At 47.5% G+C, this 20,844-nt stretch overlaps 1 protein-coding gene across 1 annotated transcript in view; it reads right to left on the reverse strand.

Moving 5' to 3' along the window:
• The window catches only part of LOC123347552 (antigen WC1.1-like), an 838,191-nt gene extending 820,265 nt beyond the window's left edge, over window positions 1-17,926 (reverse strand). Inside the window, exons 1-3 of the mRNA XM_044984910.1 lie at window positions 17,850-17,926; window positions 17,341-17,635; window positions 16,709-16,744 (exon numbers count right to left, since the gene is read on the reverse strand). Of these exons, the coding sequence (XP_044840845.1) occupies window positions 16,709-16,744; window positions 17,341-17,635; window positions 17,850-17,926 (408 nt within the window). The remainder of the gene's footprint in view (window positions 1-16,708; window positions 16,745-17,340; window positions 17,636-17,849) is intronic.
• Window positions 17,927-20,844: the final 2,918 nt, after the last annotated feature.

Below are 20,844 nucleotides of genomic sequence, written 5' to 3' on the forward strand. Positions count from 1 at the left end.
CGGCAGAGCGCCCCCCACGGTTTGCCGCCCCAAGCACACTTGGCGTGCTGGGGCCTGGAGCTGCCCCTGGAGCACAGGGTGGTCTGGAGGGAGAGCAGGGAGCATGGGGCTGGAGGGGGTTATTGAGCAGTGGCCAAGAGGAAGGGGAGGAGAAGGGGGTCTGCATGGAGAGGTGGAGGGAGGAGGGGGTCTGGAGTGGGGGAGAGGAGTGAGAAGTGAGGAGGGGGTGAGGAATCGGGCAGGAGGGAGAGAGAGCAGAGGGGGTAGAAGGAGACATGGGGAGAAGAGGGGGCTCTAAAGAGGGGGGAAGGATGAGGTAGGTGTGGAGAAGGGTGATCATGTGTCGGCGGAGGAGCGATGGGGCCTTAAGCAGGGCAGCAAGAGGGTGAGGAGGGGAGGGGTGTGGAGCAGAGGATGGGAGGGAGGGGAAGTAGCCTGGAGCAGGGGTACACGAGGGAGTATTGGGGAGGATGGTGGAGTCAGGATGGAGTCGGGGGGATGGTCTGGTGCCGGTGGACAGGAGGTAGGGGAGCTCTGGAGCAGGGGGACAGGAGGGAGTATTGGAGTGGGGAATGGAGTCTGGAGTAGGCAGGGGATGGGATCAGGAGTGGGAGGGGGCAGGAGTGAAGGAGAGATGGGGAGGAAGGGGATATCAGAATGGGGCAGTGCTTCCCAGTCTCAGGCAGAGAAGTTGTGGGGAGTGGGGGAAGTTAGGGAAGTGTTGCTGTTTGCAAAAGCGTAAACCAAACCCATCGTGTTACAGTGACATAATTTCTTTGAATGGTTAATGTCGGAGTGAAGGTCTCCAGTGTCTCTGTGTGTAACTCACCCCTGAACAGTAACAGAAGTTCTGTGTGTGAGTGGGAACCATGCTGCATTAATTAGCTCAGTGGCTGACAACTATTTCTCAGTCAGTCCTTCTTCTGTCAGAGGAACTGAACCAGGAGGGGAGAGCGAAGGCAGTGCTGGGCAATGGACAGCAGTTCCTGTCTCAGGGGTGAGGGGAGGGTAAGCGCAGTCTCCAGCTGAGCAGCCAGGGGAGCTGTGCAGTTTGAGTGCATAAAACGGTGACTTTTCAGCCTGCGATTCTCACCCCACTCTGGCAGAGGAGTGGGGCGGGGGGGTTCTAAAGTCCATAGACTGAGTAACATGACTGGATGTTTTTTATAACTTTGTAATTATTGTTCTGTGGAGCTTGTCATTACAGCTTCGGGCTCCCTACTGGAGCTTCCTCTCCCCACCTGTTCCACACATTTCCCTATTCCACTGGTCTCTTCCCACCCTCCTCTCTTGGGCTCTGCCCCCTCCTCTTCTCCCCTTCCTACCTGGCCTCTCTGCCTTGCATACACAGGCTGCTCCTTCCCCAGATGAGCAGCAGACTCTGCCCCCACTCCCTGCCATTGGCTTTTCTCCCAGTAGCTCTGAGTTCCACTCCCAGCCCAGAGTTGTCTCTAGAGTTTTTTGTATCTCGGGGGGTTGTGGAGAGGCAAAGCTGGCTGCTGGGAGACAGGCAGTTCACAGGGATCGTGAGGATGGGCCACTGCCTGCCACACAATCCTGGGAGACAAAACTGGCCCCCAGAACAGGATGTGAAGAGCCAGGACTGTCCCTGGGACTGGGAGCAAGTACGGGCATCATTACAATGCCCATGAGTTACGGCTACATAGAGCGTTCCTCTGTAGGGTGACCAGACAGCAAGGGTGAAAAATCGGGACAGGGGGTGGAGGGTAATAGGAGCCCATATACAAAAAAGCCCCAAATATCGGGACTGTCCCTACAAAATCAGGACATCTGGTCACCCTATTCCACTGTGACCCCTGGAACAGGCTGGCTGCAGCACTGGATGGCTGAGTCGGGGACAGCACGTTTATGGAGCCTCCGTGGAGGTCAGAGAACAGAGCAGTTCACACCAGTACGTGGTCAGACCATCCTGCTCCTTTAATGCCAAGCAAATATAAAACACCACTTTGCTGCAATCCACAGGGGCGTTTATTCAGGTATGGCTCCCTTCAGTGCAGTCCCACAGGCAACCCATGGGGCCCAGTCTGCACTAAGAAAAAAGGGGTGTTTTTTCAACAGAGTTAACTCAGTGAATTTCACTCATGGCAGGACCCAAGGCTGTAACACTGCTCTAGCTAAGAAGAGTACCCAGAAGAGTACCCAGAAGTCACCTACTACAGGACAGGCCCAACAAAGAAAATAAAAGAATGCCACTAGCTGTCACCTTCAGCCCCCAACTAAAACCTCTCCAACACATCATCTACAACTTATCCTGAAGGATGATCCATCACTCTCACAGATCTTGTGAGACAGACCAGTCCTCGCTTACAGACAGCCCCCCAACCTGATGCAAATACTAACCAGCAACCGCACACCATACAACACAAACACTAACCCAGGAACTTATCTTTGTAACAAAGCCCGATGCCAACTCTGTCCACATATCTATTCAAGTGACACCATCATAGGACCTAATCACATCAGCCACACTATCAGAGTCTTGTTCACCTGTACATCTACCAACGTGATATATGCCATCATGTGCCAGCAATGCCCCTCTGCCATATACATTGGCCAAACCAGTCTCTACGCAAAAGAATAAATGGACACAAATCTGATATCAAGAATCATAACATTCAAAAACCAGTGGGAGAACACTTCAACCTCTCTAACCACTCAGTGACAGACTTGAAGGTGGCAATTTTGCAACAAAAAAAATTCAAAAAAAGACTCCAAAGAGAGACTGCTGAACTCGAATTAATATGCAAATCAGATACAATTAACTTAGGTCTAAACAGAGACTGGGAATGGTTGGGTCATTACACTAATTGAATCTATTTCCCCATGTTAAGTATCCTCACACTTTCTATGGGTCATCTCGATTATCACTTCAAAGGTTTTTTTTTCTCCTGCTGATGACAGCTCATCTCAATTGATTGACCTCTTACAGTTGGTATGGCTACTTCCACCTTTTCATGTTCTCTGTATGTATAAATATCTTCTGTCTGTGTGTTCCATTCTATGCATCCAATGAAGTGGGCTGTAGCCCATGAAAGCTTATGCTCAGATAAATTTGTTAGTCTCTAAGGTGCCACAAGTACTCCTGTTCTTTTTGCTCTAGCTCAGTGCACACACACTTCTGTTTCCCTGCACACAGTAAAAACTAAGAACAGCCGACAGTTTCCTTGCTCAGAAATCCCCAGCCTGCCCCTCCAGCGAGCTCCAACTGGCTTTGTTTCTTTTCTGCTTCCGGGATCCCAGTTACAACTCCTTCTACTGGCTTCTCCCTCCAACAGACACAGTCTGATGCCAGTATCCTGGCCCCTGCATTGGCAACAGTGGAAACCCCTGGCTTAGCTCTGCACTGCCCATGTGCCCAGTGCCTTTGGCAGTAGCCCCCACTGTCTGCAGCTGTTTTTACTCCATAAAGGATTTTGATTGCTCCATCTGTTGAGCCTAAAAGAGAGTGCTCACCCTGCCATTGGCTTTCATGAGGTCTGTGATTGTCTTAGGATTGAAGACTCCCCAATGGCAGCCATCAGCACCTTTCAGCTATCAATCACATTTACATACTGCACCTATCATATACTGGGAAAAGTAGCTACATGGTGATATTCCCTATATTGTAAACTCCCCCGTGTCACTGTGTCTGTGACATGTGAAGCAAACTCAGATTTCCCATAGAAAATAAAAACTATCAAAGGGATGATGCACATTTCCTCATCAATCCAACAAAAATACATTGAGCTAAGCATGTGCTTGGCATCACTATATGACGCTATCCCACAAGTAACTGGAGAGTATTTTATGCTCCCCCACGTCACTGTGTCTGCATCATGTGAAGCAGTCAAATTTCTCATAGAAAATAAGAAATATTCAGGGGATGATAAACATTTGCTCATAAATCCAACAAAAATTCACTGAGCTGAACATGTGCTTGGCATCACTATATGACACCATCCCACAATCGTGCAGTAATTTATCCTTCACATGGTAATAATTGTCCATCCCCTGCAATTTCAGCCTGATCACCAGAAATCACCACAGAATTCTCTGCTTTTAGGTCATGCACAGCTGTGTCATGGGCTCTAATCCCAGCACATTATATCTGAACTTCTTGGGAATCTGAAATATAAATTCAAAGTAACCTGCTAGACAGTTTGGTTTGCTCAGGATTTTCTGGGAATCAGGCCCCTAATCACCACACAGTTACTGAGCTGTCTGTGAAATAAACATTAGGGCAGGTTTTCCTCTAAGACAATAATTTAGACTGACATTTCTGATTATCAACTTCAGGCTAGCAGCACATCGGGGTCCCATGAACCAGCTACAGCTCAGCAGTTCATTGCGCTGCCAGTCACATGGATCACTCTCATGCTGTTAACACCAGCCCAACAGGTTCCAGTCACTGTATTATTTTAATCATATCTGGGTCCCACATATGATTTTAATCCTATTGCTAATCAATTTTGGAGTCTCTGGGCCAGATTCATGTCCTAAAATGCACCAGCACATTCTGATGTACCCAATGGTCTGCCTTCCCCTCCCAACCCGCCCCATTGCTGTTGAGTCTGCCTTGAGCTTGGACACTGCATGGCAAGGGGCCTGCAGCCCCTCTGTGCTGGAGGAATGAGAGCAGCCCTGAAACTGGGCAGGGGTGGCCTTGAGGGAATGAAACCAATGTGTCCCTGAGAGGCCCTGATACAGAACGTCTGCCATGCAGCTTGTGCTGGTCGGGCTTCTCTAGTCTCCATCTAGGATTCAAAGCTTCTCTGCTCCAGCAGAAACCCTGGGGGAGGGAGACAGGGATCCTGCAGGATAAATCTTCCTGCTGGCAGAGCTTCCAGTACCCCTATGGGCACAAGGCATTGCAAACTGCACCCCAACACATGCACACACCCTTTCTCTGGGAAGAATCTATTCTGGGTTTATTTGGATAAATACTGCTCAATTCAAAATGACAAAACTTTTACTGGCTTCGGTGAGTGAATAGGGGAGTAAGGAGCCAAGACTTGGCCATTGGAGTTGTTGGATTAAGGACCAAACAGACATTTCTGTTGGATCCGAAATTATTGATGTATTTATTGGGATTTAAAATACTAAAGCGATGCCCAGCCAAGACTGTTGGCACCCGGACAGCATTGATAACACACTCAAATCCCTGCAGCATGAAGTGACCATTTCAACAGGAACTCAGCCAGCCAGGCACCTACAGAAACTCCTTCCCACCCATTTCTCATTATGTGACGTTTGGCCTGGGTCCTTCCTACCCCCAAACAAGTGTCTTTTGCAGTGTGCCCGAAAGTTCACCAAATTTGAGCAAGTTTCAGAGTCCTGGAGGCCTCACAGAGAACATCCTGTCAGCCACCCCTCTCCTTTATAAGAAGGGGAACCAGCTCAGGTGCCCCTGCTAACCATAGCGGTGGCAGTACGACATGGGGAGAAAGGTGATCCCTCAGGGAGGCCGGTCCCAGGCCATTAAGGACTTTATAAATCCTAACCGACACCTTAATCTCAACCCAGAGCTGGGCAGCCAGTGCAGATCCTGGAGCACGGCTGTAACATGCTCCCAGCGATGTGCTGATCAGTGAGTCACTGCCAGTTGCACCAGCTTCGTACTCTGAATGGTTCTAAGGTGCAGCCCCACATTAGGGTCATTGGAACAGTCCAATCTCCAGGTAACAAAAGCCTCAATAACAGTGGTAAGGTCCAATCCCGAAAGGAAAAGTCACAACCTCTGGTGTTAAAAAGCTGACTTTAAAAGTTACCACTCTAGTTTCAGTTAACCCAGCTCCCCTGGTGAAACACAGAGGAGACTTACCTGCTACGTCCTGAACTGTGAGGAGAAGGAGCCACAGCACCAAAATGGAGAGTTGTCCCTTCATTGCCAGCCTGACTTGCAATGTCCCCTCTATCTCACTGCACTGGCTGCACCTAAGCACCTGCCAGGGCTCCTCTGTGTCTGACAAGTGATAACAAAGAAGTGGAAGGGAAATATATAGTTTCAGAGGCTGGCATCAGCTGCGTGAAGGAACCAATAGCAAACCCACCTGCCTTTTTAGTTATTATCTGTGGTTTTATCTGTGACTTTATGCAACTAAAACATCCAATAAAACTCAAAAGCAACAAACATCACCATATATGAGTGATGAGCCCCTTCCTGACGTCAGGTTTACCACAGCCTCAGATCATTGGATAACCCCCAATCTCTGGAGCTGGAAGGAAAAGTTCTGTACAAACTGTATCTGTGCTGTTTCTTGCCCCGATAGAGTCTATATCATATTAAACATGAATTGGGAGACATTAGAGGCTGGTTATTTTATACACTAGGAATGAAATCCCTTCTGCCAAAGGTGATCATTACAAGACCACTTCCCAGTATAGGACATGCTCAACTGTAGACAAGGACAAATAACTAGACTCAGGTTGTGTCACTCAGGTCAGCTTTATAGAAGAAGAATTACTCAGCAGCATCTGAAATATTGACAGTTCTTCTACTAATAGAACTTGGGTCACGGGTGAAAGTGGGCCGGTACGACGTACTCTTAAAAAGCGGCTACCGGTACCAGCCCGTATGCAGCCACGGCAGCGCTTTAACATCAGTGCCTCTTTCCCCCTAACCCCCTAGGCCGCCAACATGGCGGGGTGGAGGGGGGAAGGGGCATCTGCCCTGGGGCTGGCAATTTAAAATTTAAATCACCACAGGATCCCCGGGCGGCGCAGGGCAGGCAGTGCAGATGGGCTGTCTGGGGGACGCTGAACTCCAGCCCTGTCCCTGCCACCCAAGGCCCCGCCCCTTCTGGGGCCCCGGATCCAGACTCTGTATCAGTAAGTGCTTAATGTTAATTTAATCCTGGCCTTGGGGTTTCCTGACTATGATTCTTAGTGGTAGAGGCAGAGCTTAGGGCTTCCTGAGTAGGCCATGACCCTTTCTTGCAGTAGCAGGATGTCCTGCACACACCATGCCCATCAGTGCTGTCAGCAGGAGGAGGGCTTGGAAACAAGTTTACTTGATTCATGGGACACGGACAATTCAAGGAACAGGCACAAGGCAAGGGGCATATAGCTCAGAACAATGACTGGCTGACACCACACCTACCTCCTGCTCTTCCTCAAGAGAACTGTTACAAGTACTTGGATTAAGGGGAATGTCTTTAACTCTTTACCTTTGCATTTTCTCCCATGCTGCCTTTTCTGTATGGAGAAAAATCCCTGAGAAATTCTATGCAACCAACACCTGATCCTCCTTTGAATCCCTCCTTGAGACTCTGCTCTGTTGTGATTTTGGAAAAACACTTGACAGTGAGTGACTAGCTTGGCAGGGGAGGAGGTGTGGCTGTGCCTCTTCTCCTTCCTTCCCTCTCCTTATTTTTGCCAAATTCCCCCACCCCAATACTGCCATTCCCCCTCATTCTGCCCTCCCACTACTTAAACAAACTGTAATGACAAAACAGGAAATTGCACCAAAATAGAGTAAGGGCCCTACTGTCAATCAAAAGTTAGCCCCGCCCCTTGACCCCGGTCCACCTGTCACAGGAAGTCCTGCCCCTGGGGGTATTACTTCTGGGATCAAGCCAGACACATAACTGGAAGCAAGGTGTGTCATATGACCCCTCTAAGAACTCCTCCCACATCCCTGTACCAATCAGGATAGGTTTTGCCCCCTTAGGACCACCCTGAGAGGCAATTTGACCAAACGGGGAATTCTGGGGTGGGGTGACCTGTCCAGAAGTGGGTCATGTGACCCCTCTTAGAACTCCTCCCACTGTCCTTTACCAATCAGGAGGGGTTTCAGCTGCTGGGACCCACTCCCAAGAGGATATTTGACCAACTGGGGGAGTTCTGGGGCGGGGTGACCTGTCCGCAAGTGGTCCGTGTGACCCCTCTAAGAACTTCCCCCAATGCCCTCTACCAATTGGGATGGGTTTTGGCCGCAGAGGACTGCCCCTAGAACAGATTTGACTAAAATAGGGCAGGTTCTGGGGCTGGATGAACCACCCAGAAGAGGGTCATGTGACTCCTCTAAGAACTCCTCCCACCACCCTCTGCCAATCAGAGTACAGCACCACTACCCCATAAGTCCCAGCTCCAGGGAGAAGAATCCATTTCTTCCCAAGAATGCATGTTTTAGAACTGTGGAGATGCTGAGAGGAAACATGGACTCCTTCACCACCCCTGTGAAAACTTCAAACTTTGTTTTAGCCCCGAGGGCCTTCGACCATCCCTGGAGAAAGTGCTACATCATCAACAGTTCCGAGGAGGAGGATGGAGCGGCCGAGGGGAGTCCTTTGGCCCAGCTATTGATGGCTATGCCCAACCCCCAAACCCAACTGCTTGTGAGACACCCCAATGAGTGTGATGGCCTCTCGTTGTCCACCCCTGTGGAGGAGGAAGGCGAACGCTGCTCGGGGGAGTCACTGATGGACAAGGTGAGCAGAAAAGACGTTGCTCAAGTAAATGAACAATTTAGAAGTAATGTTAGAGGGGGTGTGTGTGTGTGTAATGAGGTGAGGAACTGGGGTTTTGTAAATGTAAAAACAAACAGTTGGAATTTACATTTGCTTCTTTTCTGAAAATCTCTCGACAGCTCGACGATGCCTTTCTAGAGGACCCGGAGGCCCTGGACAATGTTGCATCAAACAGCGAAGACGAACTGGGCCCACCTTGTTTTTGCTCAATACCAATACAAATTTTTGAAGAGGACTCCGAGGATGACGGCTATGAGGAGTTTAAAAGGAGGCTTGGCATGGAACTAACTGAGCCAGTGCCACGTTGTGAGTGTAATGTGGACTATTGCTTATTGCTGTTTATGCTGTCCTTAATCACTGTCCTAGGAAAAGCTTTTCAAAGCTTGTGAGGGCTGTGTCATAGATGCACCATGTAACCGTGTAACATGATGACTGTGTAACTTGGACTTCCACGGGTATAAACTGCAAGCTCCAGGGCCTGTGTGCTGAGCTGTGTTTGCAAAGCTTATTAAACATTGCTTTTGCCATAGGTGATGCTATGCAATTTCTGTGCTTAACTCAAGAACATTTAGTGCAAGGAGTGACCTTGATAAATGCTGTGCAATTCAGTGAAGACCCTGACCATGTTTTAAAGAAAATGACCAAACCGGAAAATGCTGCTTACAGCGTTATATTGACCATCTGGTCCACACAAAAAGTTATCGACCCCTGCTTAAGAAAAAGACTATTTGTAAGAAATCTAAAAGGATTAAGTTAGAGGATGATGAAGGGACAAACATGCAATATAAAACTTGGTAGCTGTAAATAAAAAAAATGTATTGAAAAGGGCTTTGTGACTATCTGTTTTTCTGTTAGAAGGTCTCTGTGGCTCTTAAGTGAGCTAAAAGTTTTAATGGAGCATCTTGGTTTGTTTTCAAGGAGCTGTACTTATTTTAAATAAAAAAAATAGTTTGTAAGAACCTAGCTCTAGTGTCTTTTTGTAAAAGAGACCCATTTACAGCAAAAAGATGAAATGTATCTTGTAGAATCTTGTGAGGGGGAAAAAAACTTAAAAATGTGTTTACAATTGAAAAAAAAAAAACAGGGATGGTTCAGACATGTGTTTGAGTACAATAGAGCTGATGCACCATGTTGAACTGAATGGTTTTTACCACACCCCCACTGAATAGCCAGGGCGACTGAGATTACCCACCCTTGTTGCCATCAGGGTTAATTGTATCTGTGATTAGTAATTAAATGTGACGGGTGTACACCCACAGTAAGAGGGGTGGGTGGGTGAGGATGGTGAGCTCTCATTAATATGAAATAAAATAAAACCTCAGGAGTTCTCAGTTGCTATTGAACAGGGGGAGGGATAGCTCAGTGGTTTGAGTATTAGCCTGTTAAACCTAGCGTTGTGAGCCCAATTCTTAAGGGGGTCAGTTAGTGATCTGTGGCAAAAATTAGTGCTTGGTTCTGCTAGTGAAGGCAGGGGGCTGGACTCAATGACCTTTCCTTCCAGCTCTAGGAGATAGGTATATCTCCAATTATATATAACAGTTTAAATAGAACCCCAGGAGTTGGTTGAACACTATGGGTCATTTTTTCTAGCAACTCAGTCATTAAAATATTATATTTTCAAAAATAAACAAATGTCTAACCCAAAACTGAAATGTTTCAAGGGTTCATAAACCTCCATCATATTTTAGAACAAGCATTTCTCTAAAGACCATCAAAAATTTAAAAGCTCTGGGTATTCGTAGGGTGCTTACTATGGTTGTGACATACCCATTTTATTTCAAAAACAACCTCCAAACTTTAAGCATGAAAGAAACATGTTTAAAAAACAAACAAACATGCCCCAAGACATTCATTTATATCTGCAAGGGGCCTCCACTTGGGAATGGGGTACAGGAACATTAAGGATGGTTGTATATGGTGATTTACTGGTTTTTCATTGAAACAGGAAAATGTATTTTAACTAAAAGAAAAACAAAATAGCCAAAAGCAGCCCAGACAACTTAATTCCCCCATCCCAGCTCATAAAAGGCAATGTTAGGGGAGAGGTACCTAAAGTCCTTAAGTATCTATTAATTCAGAGTTGTGGTGATTGAATCAACCTGCTAACTACAGACTTTTGAAGTCTGTTTGAAACAAAGAATTAGGATGATATTAAAACCTCAGCTTTTTGAAGACTGTCCCCTTTCAGGAGAAACTATCTTGAATTGAATTGCTGCTGGAATGCAAGAGGAGATATGCTCCCTGATTTTAAGTCTGAAAATATGTATTATATAATGTCACTCTTTGGCTATGCTGTCCTTACTAAATAATGGTACCTCTCTTCATTGCAGGGTGATCTGTTTAGCATGGAACCAATAAATTTAAGCTGCATTTCACCACCAGATCAAGGTGGTAAAAAAGGTTTTTGGTTTTTAACTATAGTTGTGCTTAATACTGTTAAATTTAAAAACTTCAGGTAGTACACAGATTGTATAGGGGTTTGATGCATTTAGGGAATAATACTAACTAAAATTTTTGCTTGTTCTTTAACCCAAAGGCCCAAACGCACAGAGGGAAATAGAACAGCCATGTGCCAGCAACCCTTTATCCTGTGGTAGAAGGTAACTTTCTACAATTGGCTTTTAAATGCATGTGGGTTTATTGAAAAGTATTTTGTTGCAAAGTGTTGGTTTTAAACTGCTGGGGTTTTCTGGCTACAAACTGATGGTACGGTGAGTTTCAAACTAACAGAGTGTTTTTCTGTGCAAAATGGTTTTTAAAAGTTGTTTGTCTTCTTAAAAGAGTTGGCTTTAATGTTTAAATTGTTAGTGATTCATGGGCCTAAGCTAGAGATAAGTGTAGGTTTTTTTAAAAAGCATTTTGTTGTAAATTGTTTGGTGTTTTAAACTGCTGGTGTGTGTGTATGTGTGTCTGAGTTTGTGCAAAACATAGGTTGTTTTTTTACAAAAGTATATAGCTGAAAACTATTGGTTTGGTGTGTTTCAAACTAATGGGTTTCCGTGCAAAATGTGTTTTTAAAATAGATTTTAAAAGTTGTTTTTAAAGCAGTTTGGTTTTAAATTCTGCAAAATGAGATGTATTTTTAAAAAAAAATGTTTGTGGGGTTTTTTTTAATGTGGTAGAAATAAACTCAAAACCTGTGTTTGTTGTACAGCCAGAAATGGATTATTTTGTTTTAAATCTATGACTTTTTTAAAATAGAAAAACACCCTAATGAGTATTTTATTTTTTAAGTTTACAAGACAGTTTCAGATGTTTTATGATGATAATGTGGTCTGCTCCACAGTATGGTCAAAACATGAGAGTTCCTTAGACCAGAGGAAAAACAAGCTCAAAAGAAAAAGGAAAGAGACAATAGAAAAGGAAAATTCACCGGCATCAGTGACTGATGGATGGATGAAGCCCAGTAAATATATTTTGCTTATTGGTTTGGTTGTTTTATGAGGTTGTGTATTTTAAGTAAATACAAAGGTGTGTGTGTGAGAAAAATGGTAACCTTAAGTTTTGTAAAATGTTTCCCCTCCCTCCCCTCATTAGGCACGTGAAGCTCTCCTGAAAATGCTGCAGTCGGAGCTACAGGCACACCTAAACCAGAAGTGCCAAAGAACCAGGAATCTGCTTTGAGACCCAGGGCTGGTACAACCTATTAGGTGACCTAAACGGTGGCCTAGGTCATTAGGATTTGGGGGGTGGCATTTTCTTCGGCAGTGACCGCAGCAGCTGGATCTTTGGCCGACCTGGTCGCCACCAGCATTTAGGCAGAGGGAGCTGGGGCAGGGGGGCGAGGGGAGGTCTGCCTGCAGCAAGTAAGGTCGGGGGGGGGGTGGCACGCAGGGGAACTCCCCGCCCCAGCTCACCCCTGCTCCACCTCTTCCCCGAGCATGCCATGGCTGCTTCACTTCTCCTGCCTTCCAGGCTTGCAGTGCCAATCAGCTTAGGCACCACAAGCCTGGGAGGTGGGAGAAGTGAAGCAGCAACGGCGTGCTCGGGGTGGAGGCAGAGCAGGGGTGAGCTGGGGCACGGGAGGGTGCCTCGGGGCAGAGGGGGGATGGGGAGCTGCCGCGGGGGGGGGACGCCTCAGGATGGAGGGGGGGATCTGCTGCAGGGAGGAGGGGGTGACTCAGGGTGGGGGCTCGGGGATGGGGGAGGGTGCAAGGTGGAAGTTTTGCCTAGGGCGTGAAACATCCTTGCACCAGTCCTGTTAAGACCTTTAACAATGCCAAAGCAAACCAGCACAAGAGTGCAGATGAAGCATCAGGGCAGTCCAAACCTCATATATGTCAAACCCAAGGACAAAACAAAAGACTCTGGTAAAAACCAACAACGCAAACACAACTCCAGTTTCTCAGCAGCCACCACCACACCAAGCCCTGAGAAAATTGTGAGCAAAAATGCCCATAGTCACAAACCCGGAGCACACGCTCTAGGGTGTGAATAAAAAAACAAGGACTGATAAACCATTCTCCCAACACCATAAGCTCATCACAGCTGCCCCATATTCTCGTATTTGGGAAAAGTAGGGTGCTTCATTCAGAAAACAGATGGACGCTGTATCCTCGGGGAGTCTAAAAGAAAGGAGGGCTGGAAACATAAGCTCTTGTGGGTGACTTTTTGAAAACTACTTCAATTTTTCCAAAGGGTGGCTCTGAGCAGGCCTGACTATTCGTGGAAAGGGGCCTGGGTAAAAGGGGCACCCTCAAGGGTACACATCAGCTAAGGTGTAAACAAAAGGGGGGACAGTGCTTGGGGAATAAACAGATGGCTACTAAAAAGTTCCAAGCCAGGGTCGCTGTACAAATTTTTAAAAAGTCTAAAGCTGTAATGAGAGGGAAAAAACCCAAAGAGATGCTCCCTACTGGAGGCTCTCAGACTGGCTTGTCTGAAAATGGGGAGGCGGAATCTGAGTTGTGGGGTGGTGGTGACTCTCACGCAGAGTCTGCTTTAGAAAATTCCCCAGAAGGCTCTCTAGATGGGTCCCCGTTTACTCCTGATGACCCTCACGGAGGCCTCTCAAAGTCTGACTCTCACATAGCCTCTGACACAGAAGATGCCGCTGATGGTCCCGTAGAGGAATCCCCAAGTAACTCTGCTCAGTGATGTAGCGACATTTGAACAGCATTTAGGAGTCAACATACAGGTGGTGTTTTATGTAGCGAAAAGCCGATGAGGCTTTTTTAAAACGAGGGTCCCAGTATACCCCAAGACTTTTTTCATCCTGTTGCATGATGAGCATTACTATGGGGTTCAGGATGTGAAAAAGTTGTTTGGTGCAAAAAAAGTATTGAGTTTTGTCACACAGTGTACAGCTACGACCACTCTTACAGGTGTCATTGCCACTTCTGCTTGAGCGTAACGTACTTGGACAGCATGGGCGTGCAGCTGAGAGGTGTCCTAGCTGTAGACTGTATTGTTGGTCCAAAGAGTGTTTAGACAGACACGTTGACTGTGCATCGAAAAAACCTGTTGAATGCCTGTCTAAAACTTTGTGTGATAAGTGTCACTCTTACATGGACAAGCGGCACAGTTGTAAAGGGGGGCATTGTAAGCCGTGTCAGGGGTTTGATCACTAGTGATGTAGACAGCCACCTGTGTTTTATGGATAGCATTGGAAAGCTGAATCATTGGAAAATATATTTTTTATCATTTTGAATGCATGCAGGAGACGGGATTACATTTTTGCTATGTCCCTAAAGCTGGAAAAATCCAGGGAATTTAAGGGCTGTGAGTGTCTTTCTACCTTTGTAAAGACCTTTATTGGCAAAGAGTTCTGGGACTACATGTTCCAAGTACACAGTTTCAAAGGTTATGATGTGTACTTCGTTGTTGGACAGTTACTGAAGGAAAAGACGTGCATAGAAATGATCACTCAGAGTAGTAAACTAATGTTTGTGGAAGTTAAGACCCTGGGCATTCATTTTATAGACTCTTTAAACTTCTTGTCCATGAAGCTTAGCAACTTCTCACAGGGTTTGAAAGGTGCAAAGGGCATTTTCCACATTTTTTAAATTTTTTAGAAAAACAAAACCATGTGGGACCTATGCCCGGTGTGGAGCACTATGGTGTGGAAAGCATAATGCCAAGGGAGAATGCAGAGTTTCTCAACTGGTTTTCTTGACCACTGGTATGAGAAGTTTGACTTGCAGAAAGAGTTGGCATATTACTGTCAGAAGGATGTCAAAATTTTGAGACAGACTTGTATCCTATACAGAAAAGAGATTATGAGAATGACGGAGCTGGGAGATACATTATAGGCCCTGGTAAATTCACCGAGATAAAACTGTGTATAGATCCATTCCGGTACTTAACACTGGCATCTGTCTGCATGGCTATGTACAGGTTTATCTTTTTGGAGCCTAACACGGTAGCTCTTCTCCCTCCAGACAACTATTACAGGCAGAAAAAGAGATATTCAACCCCATCTATTCAGTGACTGTTGTATACCTCTCACAAAGAAAATATACAGAGACAGCATGATTTACAAGGTGGGGAACTACAGGTAGGCCTCTACTGTGACATTGCATTCTATATAATTTTATGAAAATATGCTAATGAGTTTGAATATAAAGTAACTGAAATATGCTTCTTGGAAAAGATCTCTTGTAAGGTAACAATATAAAGCTTATAATCTATTGAGTGTGGTCATCCTACTTGTATAAATGTATCACTCTTGTATCTGAAACTAGAAATATGAAATATAACTCTGAGGACCTATTGTAATTATGCAATGTGTGGGCCATTAATGGTGATTTGGAATCTTGATGACTCCCATTAACCAGGACAATTGACTGCAGATGGCTCTGTTTTACTTGCGAGTCTTCCTGTATGTGTGTGTGATGGCAAGTGGGTAATGAAGTCTTACAGTGACATGTGATCATGTCACCTGAAATGGAATCCATTTTTAACCTGGTGCTTTTCCATTGAGAAGGAGGGGTGGGAACCAGTGATGAGCTGCCAAATTTTTAACAACGGGTTCCCTCCTCCCTCCAAAATTTTAACAACGGGTTCCCTCCTTCCCCCCCCCCCTCCGTGGGGGGGGGGTCGTGCCCCATCCAACCCCTCATGTTCCTTAACACACACACTCCGAGACCCCTGACCCATCCCCCCCTTCCCTGTCCCCTGACTGCCCCTTGCCGCCCCACCCAACCCCTCCTCTCATTCTCAATGGCTCCCCAGAACCCCTACCCCATACAACTACCCCTTCTCTCTGTCCCTGAGTGCCCCCACCACCTCATCCAACCCTGCTCTTTCCTGACTGCTCCCCGGGACCCTTGCCCCCATTCAATCCCCCTGTTCCCTGCCCTCTGACTGCCCTGACCCCTATCCACCCCCCCACAACCCACCCCCTCCCTGCCCCCTTACCACACTGCCTGGGGACCGGGTCCACTCTGCCAGGACCACGACCGGCGCCGCTCGGCCCGACTCCCGGGCCGGGCCGGCACCGGGGCCCGGCCGCTCGGCCCGACTCCCCGGGCCGGGCCGGCACCGGGGCCCGGACGCTCGGCCCGACTCCCCGGGCCGGGAAGGCACCGGGGCCCGGCCGCTCGGCCCGACTCCCCGGGCCGGGCCGGCACCGGGGCCCGGCCGCTCGGCCCGACTCCCCGGGCCGGGCCGGCACCGGGGCCCGGCCGCTCGGCCCGACTCCCCGGGCCGGGCCGGCACCGGGGCCCGGCCGCTCGGCCCGACTCCCCGGGCCGGGCCGGCACCGGGGCCCGGCCGCTCGGCCCGACTCCCCGGGCCGGGCCGGCACCGGGGCCCGGCCGCTCGGCCCGACTCCCCGGGCCGGGCCGGCACCGGGGCCCGCCCGCTCGGCGGCAGCCGCTCGGCCCGACTCCCCGGGCCGGGCCGGCACCGGGGCCCCGGCCGCTCGGCGGCAGCCGCTCGGCCCGACTCCCCGGGCCGGCACCGGGGCCCGGCCGCTTGGCGGCAGCCGCTCGACCCGACTCCCCGGGCTGGCGCTGGGCTGGAGGGAGCCGCGGTCTGGGACCGGGAGCTGCTGAGCCAGCCGCACCCCGCCTCCGTGCCCCAGCTTACATGCTGGCTGCCTCCATGCTGCTTGTTCAGGCTTCCCGCGAACATCTGATTCGCGGGAAGCAGGGGAGGGGGAGGAGAAGGGGGCGGAGCAGGAGAGGAGTGGGCGGGAACTTTTGTTAAATTTAGCAGCCCTTAACAAGCGGTTCTAAAATGGCTGCTAAATTTAACAACGGGTTCCCGCGAACCCGTGCAAACCCGCTGCAGCTCACCCCTGGTGGGAACCCAGTGGAACAAAGGATTCCTGCCTTGTGCAAAAGATATATAAATGGGTGGAAGAGAACAGAGTGATGAGCCATCATGAATAATCCCCTAGCTACCACCTGAGCTGGAACAAGGGCTGTACCAGGGAAAAAGATGGTGCCCAGACTAGGAAGGTGTCCAGTTTGTGAAACAAACTTATTGAAACATCTCTCAGGGTGAGATTTTATCTGTACTCAGTTGTATTACTATATTACGCTTAGATTTGTGTGTTTGATTTTATTTTACTTGGTAATTCACTTTGTTCTGTCTGTTACTACTAGGAACCACTTAAATCCTACTTTCTGTATTTAATAAAATCACTTTTTACTTATTAATTAACCCAGAGTATGTATTAATACCGGGGTGGAGGGGGAGAAACAACTGTGCATATCTCTCTATCAGTATTATAGAGGGCAAACAATTTATGAGTGTGACAGGTTGGATAAAAAAAACCCTGGGAGCTGCCACCCGATGTGCCCAGATTACTTCTACCCCTGCTTTCCATGCCAGCTCAGGACTCCAGCACTCTGTCTTGCTGAGACAGACACTCCCGTCTGCTTCAACAAAGACCCAGGATCTGAATTACTTGCCCCAAAGCTGCAGGTTTACCTGAACAGCAGTTGTGCTGGCCCCAGCCTCTGAAAGGACACGCCCAGAGATCGGATTCCTTCCCAGAGCAGTTCATATCATCCAGCCAGATCTGCCTGGATCCTTCCCCATAATGAGCAGAGACAGTTGCATTGATGGCGTGTCCACATGCCAGTTGTTTGCAAATGATATTGGAGTCTGACAGATCCCAGAAATCATCACAGACTGTCCCCCAGCTGCCGTTGTAATAAATCTCCACTCTCCCAGCACAGCGACCTGCCCCATTCACCAGTCTGATCTGCTGCTCCCTGCAGGGATAGATCCCAGCTGTTAATATGTATTTTCCAACTGAACAGAAAAGGTTTGTGAGATTTGGAAATGAATCACCTGAGCAAATGACACCGACATCCTCAGCAATTCCTGCCTTGGGCTGTCTCAGACGTGGAGTTGTCACAGAGAGTCACATGAGTCTCATTTCCTGCACACTGGACCCTTCTCAGCCCCACGGGGCCCGTTCCTCACTCAGACGCAGGGGGGTTATAAGCTTTCTCAGCAATTCCACATTGGAGCTGCCTGCACAACATGTTGGCATCGTTCATGTCCCATTGGTCATCCAACACTCTGCCCCACACACCATGGAGGGAAATCTCAACTCTCCCATCACACCAGCTCTCTCAATTCAGCAGTCTGGGAGACTCAGAACAACCTGGGCTCAGGAGAGATGGGAAAAACACTGAATAACACTCCCTGTTGTACACTAGAAATAATACAGAGTGTGCATGAAATTATGAACGTTTCTCAATAAGAAGGTATCACCCAGTGATCAGAGTGTGTCCCAGTGTTAAAGGGAACAGCCTCTGTCAGAAGACACTTATTCTTTTCAATCTATAAGTGGAAGGTTCTATAAGGATTGTAACACTCTTAGATTGACACAAGAGCTTGCTAGCAGCCCCTGTAAATGAATGAGGGAATTCCTGCAGGTTACTGATTGGGGAAAATAATCTCTATGTGAGGTGGTGGAATGGCTGCTGAGGTTTGTAGTCGCTTTATCCAGACTTAAATGCTTGGAAGCCAGTGAATGGTGTCTGCACAAGCACCTAGCAGGTGGGTTGTGAATGATTTAAGCAAGTTTGCCTTGAAGAAGTTTAGCCAAAGGAAGAGCAGGGCTCATGGTCATCAAGAATAGGTGCTGGAGTTCCAAGCTGGCAGGGAAGGCAGGGACATTGGAACCACTCAAATCCTACTTTCTGTATTTAATAAAATCACTTTTTACTCATTAATTAACCCAGAGTATGTATTAATACTGGGGAGGGGGAGGGGAGCAGCTGTGCAGATCTCTCTATCAGTGTTATAGAGGGTGAACAATTTGAGTTTACCCTGTATAAAGCTTTATACGGATTTATTTAGGGTTTGAACCCCATTGGGAGTTGAACATCAGAGTGTTAAAAACAGGAACAGTTCTGTTAGCTGCTTTCAGTTAAGTCTGCAACTTTGGGGCATGTGGTTCAGACCGTGGGTCTGTGTTGGAGCAGACAGGAGTGTCTGGCTCAGCAAGACAAGGTGCTGGATTCCCAGGCTGGCAGGGAAAGCAGGGGCACAAGTAGTCTTGGCACATCAGTTGGCAGCTCCCAAGGGGTTTCTGTGATCCAGTCCATCACACCTGCTTTTTAGACAATTACACCAATGTTGATGGGGTACACACGGCCTTTGTGTTGAACGGGTGTTTTGTCCATGGCTGTGTCACCTATTATTGTGAAAAAGCACAGACCCCTATGACAGGGACAACCTTGAGGTTTCTTTATTACAAGATTCAGCTCAAGACTGACTGACTGTCTGAAAAGACTTGGTTTTGTAGTGAGGACTCTCTGGGAGGACGAATAGGAGGTGATGAAAGAAACAGACAGGGAGCTTGCTGGTTTTTAAACCAAGCCCACTTGTCCCAGCCTCTCGTGCCTAGGGATGCTCTTTTTGAGGCAAGGACAAACGCTATCCTCCTGTATTACAAACCTAACCCCGGGAAAAAATCCACTATTATGATTTTACCAACCTGTACCCTTTTGTAAACAAAACCCAATATAGTTTGGCAAATTTGGACCCCTCACAAATTATTTTGGAATTGCAAAAGTTAAAGTGTACCCCCCGCAAGGCCTCTTTTTCTCATTATTACCTGTCAGAATGGGTAGTAGGCTTATGTTCCTGCTATGCTGAACTTCTGCAGAAACAGAGCAGCGGGAGACATGCACCCATACTGATGAGGAGAGGCCCATCCTGGAGACTTGGTGCACGGTGGAATTGAACGTGGCCATAGCAAAGGGGTACGAGGTGGCTAAAATCTATGAAATCTGACATTTTTATGAAAAATCTGACACACTCTTTTCAGAGTACATAAAATTACACCTCCACAAGAAACAAGAGGCTTCAGGGTATCCCAACTGGTGCACAGTTGAAGAAAAACAAAATAAGTACGTTAATGACTTCTACCAGAAAGAAGGCGTGCGTTTACGCCAACACGAGAGCAGGTTGAACCCCGCTAAACGCCAAATCGCTAAACTGTTTTTAAATTCTCTGTGGGGCAAATTCGGCCAAAGAACAAATCTACCCAATACTGGCATCGTGAGAGACCCTGATGAGCTCTTTCAGTAGCTGTTTTCCCCCAATTACAAGGTTTCATCCTGTAAGTTTATCAATGATGAAACAGCGTACATGTCTTGGAAGCATGCAAAAGACCGATACTCGGTCCTGGCAATAACAATGTCTTCATAGAATATCAGGGTTGGAAGGGACCTCAGAAGGTCATCTAGTCCAAGCCCCTGCTCAAAGCAGAACCAATCCCCAGACAACCTATTTCACCACCGCTTAGAATTATACAACCTTCTAATCAGGCTGCAAGAGCAGTGTTTGTACCACAACACTGACTTGGTGATATTTGTGAAAAGGGAGGGTGACTGGAATCTCCCTCTGGGGGATTATTTAGGGGACCTCATGAGCGAGATCCCGCCAGATCAACACATCACCGAGTTTGTGTCGGCAGGCCTGAAAACATATGGATATAAACTGTTGGGAGGAAAGGCTTGCATGAAAGTCAAATGTATTACCCTGAACATAGCAAACTGTGAAAAGATCAACTTTGGCAGTTTGAAAGATCTAGTCCTGGACTATTGCATGGGCCTGAGAGAAAACACCTCCAAAAAATAGAGGTGCAGCAGCCCTCTATCGTAAGAAACAAAAATCAGTGGCAAATAAAGACAAAAACCCTTAAGAAAACACAGAAAGTCATTTACCACAAGAGGGTCCTAGGAGAACGGTTGAAAACCCTGCCCTATGGCTTTTGAAAATGGATACAAGGTGGAAACACCCATTTTCTGCAATTCTCGTGGGGCCTACCAACTGTGGGAAAAGTTACTTTATAAAAAGTGTGTTGGATAATGTTGAACAAACTTTTTCTGTTATGCCTGAGAATATTGTGTGGTGTTACAGTTGTTGGCAACCTCTCTATAAAGAACTGCTCTGTAAATAT

This window comes from Mauremys mutica, chromosome 1, assembly GCF_020497125.1.
Source record: "Mauremys mutica isolate MM-2020 ecotype Southern chromosome 1, ASM2049712v1, whole genome shotgun sequence".
Lineage (NCBI taxonomy): Eukaryota > Metazoa > Chordata > Testudines > Geoemydidae > Mauremys > Mauremys mutica.